The 7,500-nt window shown below is 34.7% G+C and overlaps 1 protein-coding gene across 1 annotated transcript in view; it reads left to right on the top strand.

Annotated features, from left to right (window-relative positions):
• The first annotated feature begins 4,719 nt into the window (after positions 1-4,719).
• The window catches only part of LOC122361111 (V-type proton ATPase subunit C 1-A-like), a 12,300-nt gene continuing 9,519 nt past the window's right edge, over positions 4,720-7,500 (top strand). Inside the window, 3 exon segments of the mRNA XM_043262081.1 lie at positions 4,720-4,881; positions 5,909-6,068; positions 7,472-7,500. The exon segment at positions 7,472-7,500 is cut by the window's right edge and continues 39 nt beyond it. Coding sequence (XP_043118016.1) covers positions 5,937-6,068; positions 7,472-7,500 — 161 coding nt within the window. The 5' untranslated portion in view covers positions 4,720-4,881; positions 5,909-5,936.

Below are 7,500 nucleotides of genomic sequence, written 5' to 3'. Positions count from 1 at the left end.
TCTCTCTCTCTCTCTCTCTCTCTCTCTCTCTCTCTCTCTCTCTCTCTCTCTCTCTCTCTCTCTCTCTCTCTCTCTCTCTCTCTCTCTCTGTCTCTCTCTCTCTCTGTCTCTCTCTCTCTCTGTCTCTCTCTCTCTCTCTCTCTCTCTCTCTGTCTCTAACGGATATGGATAACGGACTAATATTCAAGTTTGGCCTTTGTCTTCTCCAGACGTTAACTGATTGACTGAAGTGCTGTGGGTGTTTTTATTCTGACGGCACCCATCCGATTCATCACCGACGGAACGCTACATTTATCCAAATCGGTTCCTAAGAAGAGTCAACCCAAACATTTCTGCGCCGTGTCACAGACACAGATTCCTCTTTTGTGTACAGTTCCCTTTTCTCCGACTGCTGCGTCCCTTTTTACCAAAAATGCTTTCATCAGAATGTCAGATGAGCTTCACAATGGCTCTGTTTGTTTTGCTCACGTCAATGTTACTCGGCCCGCTACGCTTGTCACTGAAAGTTTCTCTTTTGCCGCACAACAAAAGCAGTTCCGAGTTTTGTGCCGACTCCCTCCAGACTCTAAATGAGCGCATGGCATCTAATCTAACATAACATCTGCAGCAGCTCGGAGTGAACGGCGCTGTTTGATAACCATTGTTCTCGCTATAATGGTGATCTGCTTCTGTAGGCCGTACGCAGTAACGCTGGTATTGAGCGACAGGAATTCTCCTGAGCTTTAAGGCCCTTGTGATACAATGCAAGCATTTCAGGTCGTTTCCAGGAGCTTTACTTTCGCCGTTCCTCAGCGGTGATATAATCGTCACAAGCCTCCAAAGCATCTCACGTCTTCTGAGGAGCCTTTATTTATTCATTGCAATTTTAATCTCATCTTAGAGTGATAATTAGATCTTTTTATATCAGTACCTGTACTGTACGTACATTTCAGGCAGAATGTAATCCCTTTTTGACCCCATTTTTGTAGCCGTATTTTGCCCTTTTTGCTTACTTTGAGTTTCCGAATCCAATTAAAATTAAATATTTTTCTTATCAGACTATATTATTCATAAACACCTAACGTATCAAATAGGATACTGAATTAATTAAAATTAAAACAATGAAATTTTTTTATACATTTTTAATACATTTAAACAGTAATTAATAAGCACAGAATATTTTATTTTATTTTTTTAGCTGTATTAAAAATTGCAAGGATATTAAAATGACTTTGCTATATTTTCACTATATTTAAACATCGTTTTACGCCTTAAAAACATAGGATACTAAATGAATTAAAATTAAAATAATGAAAATTTTAGGCTTTAAATACATTTAAACAGTAATTAATAAGCACAATATATATATATATATATATATATATATATATATATATATATATATATATATATATATATATTTTAGCTGTATTAAAATTGCAAGGATATTAAAATGACTTTGCTACATTTTAACTATATTTAAACACCGTTTTACAAGTTAAAGACATAGGATACTAAATTAATTAAAATTAAAATAATGAAAATTTTAGGCTTTAATACATTTAAACAGTAATTAATAAGCACAGAATATTTTATTTTATTTGATTTTTTTAGCTGTATTAAAAATTGCAAGGATATTAAAATGACTTTGCTATATTTTCACTATATTTAAACACTGTTTTACGCGTTGAAGACAAGCGGAGGTCATCGGCGGCAGGCTAAATGGACAGACAGTGAGATTATTACTAAAACAATAGAGCTTATCTTTTGTTTTCCATCGCTATCCGTCACCTTTCATCTCTCCGCCCGGCACCCAGATGAACTCAGCCGTTTCCTTCACCCCCGTCCAATAAATATTCACCCTTATCCTGACAAAAAGATAGGCTAGAATTTAATTCTGACTTCCTTACGGTTTTTAGCTTATATCTTGCAATTATGAGTTTATATATAATAATTCTGACTTTATGTCTCACAATTATGAGTTTATTTCTAATAATTCTGACTTTATCTCGCAATTATGAGTTTATTTCTAATAATTCTGAATTTATCTCGCAATTATGAGTTCATTTCTAATAATTCTGACTTTATATTGCAATTATGAGTTTATTTCTAATAAATCTGACTTTATCTCACAATTATAAGTTTATTTCTAATAATTCTGACTTTATATTGCAATTATGAGTTTATTTCTAATAATTCTGACTTTATGTCTCACAATTATGAGTTTATTTCTAATAATTCTGACTTTATATTGCAATTATGAGTTTATTTCTAATAATTCTGACTTTATCTCACAAATATGAGTTTATTTCTAATAATTCTGAATTTATCTCACAATTATGAGTTTATTTCTAATAATTCTGACTTTATCTCACAATTATGAGTTTATTTCTAATAATAATATCACACAACCTGGTCTTGCTTTCAGCAGAAATAAGTAGCAGCGTGTTTAAAAAAGTACGATGATCATTTCTTAAAAAATGAACGTTTTGGGGAAAAAATAATATAATAAGAGCCCCAAAGGACCGATTATTCTGATTTCTCCATCGCCTTGCTATCTTTCTGTGTTCCCGAGTTGCATGTTCGGTGCACATGTAGGAAACTAAGGAAATGGATGCGAAGGTTGCAACAAAAAGCTTGGGACACATTGTGACCCTCGGCCCTTGGGCTGGACGCCCCTAGAGACTAAACAAGCCGTGTTTCTTACTCCCCAGGCGCTCGGGACTGATTAGAGCACGCGTGCCCAGACAGGTCCCTATGGCTCTGGCCGCCGGCCAGTCAGTGGGCAGCCCACCCTGGTGTTTGATCTGGGGGTTTGGCTCCAGCCAGTCCCGGCATTGTATCCCAAACAATGCACCCCAGACCTACTGAACTCCACAAACATATCCCTTTGTGGGCTTTTCTCGAACTCAGGGTGGGGACACCTGGGCTGCCAGGAAGAGGGACTCCTATCCCAAAAAAAGAGCAGCCGCTGACTGGGCATTCCTGCCTTTGACCTCCAGGGAGACGTCAGCTCGATCACAAAGGTGTGCACATGCGTGATGAACACGAGCTGAGCTGTTTAAAATTAAAATGTGCACCTTGTTTTATTGTAGAAATATTTACATTATCTTATTTATAACTTATGCGCAGTTTACTATTTTGAATTTTTATATGCATATTTTTAGCATCGTCTAAATATTTATGATTCATGTTTATATGTGTGTACTATTTATGCACTATATTTAATAGAGTTAATGATAGCATTATTACTAATTGTTTTATTTTTATGTTATGTAAGTTTGTATTTTTATTTCAGTATTTTTATGTGTGCATACATATACATATACACACAGTATATATTTAGACACACACAATGCACACACACACACACACACACACACGTTGTGTTTCCATGTTTTATGAGGACTCTCCATAGGCGTAATGTTTTTATACTGTACAGACTGTATGTGTTATTGTTCTAAACCTAAACCTACCCTTACAGGAAACTCTTGGCAATTTCAGATTTTCAAAAAATGTAATCCTGTATGTTTTATAAGCTTGTTTTCTCACGGGGATCTAAAAAATGTCCCCACAAGGTCAACATTTACTGATATTCCTATCCTTGTGGGGACATTTGGTCCCCATGACGTGATAAATACCAGGTGCATATACACACACACACACACACACACACACACACAGAAACACACACACACACACACACACACACACACACAAACACACACAAACACACACAAACACACACACACACACACACAAACACACACACACACACACACAAACACACACACACACACACACAAACACACACACACACACACACACACACACACACACACACACACACACAAACACACACAAACACATTTTACCAATTTATTTAAGTCCACTTAAAATAAATATTTCTACAAGGACATAAATATTTCAGATGCAGTTAAATACATGTCAACAATCATGGCATACAAAAAAAAACACAAACACACACATACACAAACACACACAAACACACACACACACAACACACACACACACACACACACACACACACAAACAAATAAGAAATAAATAATTTAACAAAAATAATATATAATAAAATAATACAATAATAATCATGCATATTAAAAACGTTATGCAATATTTTATTTAGATTGAAGAACTAAACTCACAAACTGTAAATAAATAGCACTAGAAATAAATGAATAAAACCTAAAAAGCAATGTAAAAAAAGGACAAAAGCACATAAAAGTACTAATTATATATATAAATATATATGTAAAAAAAGAAAATATATATATATATATATATATATATATATATATATATATATATATATACATATATATATATATATATATAAATATATATATATATATATATATATATATATATATATATATATATATATATATATATATATATATATATATATATATATATACATATATATATATATATATATATATATATATATATATATATATATATATAAACAAAATTGGAGTATTAATGAATAAATAAAATATGAATAAAAGTAAATATATATATATATATATATATAAAAATAATATATATATAAAATGTATAAATTTAGCTAAATAAAACTCTCTTGATCTTCCCTGTATTAAGTCTTTGTCACCTGTAATCTTTATACTGTATATTCGTGTACTGTGTATTCATGCTGGTGCAAAACAAACGAGCTTCCTCCAGATCAGCAGGCGGCGCTGTGGGCTCCGGCCGCGCATGCGCAGACCTCAGCAGCCGATCAGCTGACCGTGAGTGAAGCCTTTGGAAACACTGGAGTGTCATTATGAATATCAAATCCTAAGACGGATCCCTAGTGAAGCGTGTAGTTAAAACTAGCGGGTGATCGTCGCGTCGTCTCGTTCACGTCGAAATCAGGTAAGCTCCGCCGAAGAAACTGTTGGCGCGATCGCGTCCGCAGGTTTAGTTGCCTTTGCCAGCTCGGATTACGTGCTAGCGTGATGTTTATGTGTCTTATAACGAAGCGCTCGTGTTTTCAGGCGCTTAACCGGCGATAAACTGAATGTGGCTTGTTTGTCCTGTACAGTGTGTACGGAAAACCGCGCGTTTCTGATCCGGTGATCGTTAGCCTGATATAAAAACACGATCAGCGCGAGCCTCAGGTGATCAAACATCTGGAAACTGATCAAATCTCGGTCTGATCGGTCACCGTCCTTCGAGGTCGGTCTGATGCTGAACTCGTGACGGCCTATCGTTTTGAGGAAATGACCCCATCAGGCCCTTCATCTTCAAAACTAATATCCTCTCCTGCTTTGCTGGGCACAGATTACATTAAAACCCGTGTTTGTCTCATTAGTTGTCAAACAGCATGGCAGTTTCTTCAAGATTTTCTCTTCGAAATGTGAAGGGAAGTTGTGCATGACAGCAAATGATTATTATTTTCAGAGCTGCAAGTCGCGTTTTTAAAGTGTTTAATTGAAAATATTTATTTACACCACAAGCGTTTGTGGTTTTATATTTATATGTAGTCGTGTAAATTCTTGTGAAACCTGTCAGTTGAGATTGATGATCTGACATAAGCGTGACATTATATCTATAAAATATAATTATTAATTTATTAAATATAATTTTAAATTAAAAGCACAAATGTTTATTTTACAAAACATCTAAAATGATTATTTATATTATTATTTTATTATTTATATTATTATTTTTTATATTATTTTATTATTTATATTACTATTTTTTTTATATATATATATTTTTTGTGGTCAGACTAGTGAAAAAGTGCTTTACAGAAAGCTTTTATTAATGAAAGTATTGTTGCATTTTCTCGCTTCTGTATTTATGTCAATCCCTGTAAACGCTGTCAGTGGTGTCTTTAAAGGAGTCGGTGGTGCAGTGTGAAGTTTGAACGCATCGATGTCTTTTTTTCCCGCTTTAGACTGTCTGTTTATCGCTCCTCAGCAGCCATGACCGAGTTCTGGTTGATCTCTGCTCCTGGAGAGAAGACCTGCCAGCAGACGTGGGACAAACTAATGACGGCCACGACTCGCACCAACAACCTCTCCACCAACAACAAGTTCAACATTCCCGATCTCAAGGTCACGTTCTCTTCCTCTTCCTCTTTTTACAGTCTTTTGAGCTCTGGCGTTACCGATTTCTTCTGTCGCATTTTCTGTAATATAGTGCACTGTTGTTTTTAGCCCTGGACAAGTTCTGGAAGTGAAAGCTCATTTGTTTCCTCCATTGGGAAATTTAACTTCATTAATTAACTCGTTCATTAAAGGTTTGTGCTTTTGTTGAAATCATCCGTTCACATCCGTTCAACGGCTGAATTTTGTAGCGAAAACTACATTACCCATGATGCAGTTTAGAAAATTCCACCATTACAGGAAGTCATGGCCAGCAAATTGCATTAAAGGACTCTTTAGCTCCGCCCACTCCCATGAAGAACATTTGATGCAATGATATCAAGTCAGTCTTGCTGTGCTGTCAACATACTTGAAGAAACCTCTTTACAATGAATCGCTTTATGCATTTCCCAATTATAAGACACTTTCAATTTCTTGCTTAATTTTTTTTTAAACATACGTGTGTGCGCTATAGATATATAATTCCTTAATTTCAATTTCTTAATTTTTTTTTACATAATACATGTGCTATATATATGTGTATATATATATACATAAAATCATGCATGCATATTTATTTATAATAATATAAAATATATACTGTATGTGTATTTATATAAACATATACACAGAAAACACATTATGCAAACAAAAACATTCTGCACGCGCGATTAATCATTTGACAGCCCTATAAAACAAATTTTATATATATATATATATATATATATATATATATATATATGCACACACACACATTTTTTTTTGTAGTTTTCTGTGTATATTTGTTTATTTAAATACACAATATATATTTTATATACTGTGTGTGTGTATAAACAATATTATTTTTTGCACATTTATATATGTAATACATGCATATTTTGCAATAAACTATTTTTTTTTCTAGATAATAATGATTCCAAATGAATAGTATTATGTGTGTCATTCCAGTGCTTCATGGGATTGTAGTTTTTTCCTCTCCAAAGCTGTAAATATGTAGTCATGTCTTTTGAAAAGAAATGTATGAAAAAGCAATGCTGCTGATAAAATAGACGGGCTGTAATGCAAAGTTTCAAAACTCTCAATCAAGCAATTTGTTTGCGTCACTTTAAAATGTTTACGCTATCTTTATGTGGTGGATTTCATGCACGATTCCTCTGATTGCAGCTAAAATGAGCCTTTTTTGGGGGCAAATGCACAAGTGTTGTTTCTCAGGTGATCCTGCTGGCCTGTGTCGTCTTGAGCGCTCACTTTCCGCCTGACGGATGAGAACAGAGGCGGCGCTCTCTAAGCGCCGGGCGGCCCTGATGGCTCTCCGCCCGCCGCGCTTGTATTGCTTCATTATACTGGAGGGTGATCAAAGTGTTTCTCTGCAGGTCGGGACATTAGATGTCCTGGTGGGGCT

The sequence above is a fragment of the Puntigrus tetrazona genome, chromosome 16 (genome assembly GCF_018831695.1).
Source record: "Puntigrus tetrazona isolate hp1 chromosome 16, ASM1883169v1, whole genome shotgun sequence".
NCBI lineage: Eukaryota > Metazoa > Chordata > Actinopteri > Cypriniformes > Cyprinidae > Puntigrus > Puntigrus tetrazona.
Note: the sequence above shows the minus strand (reverse complement) of the source record. Positions and strands in the feature narration are given on the sequence as shown.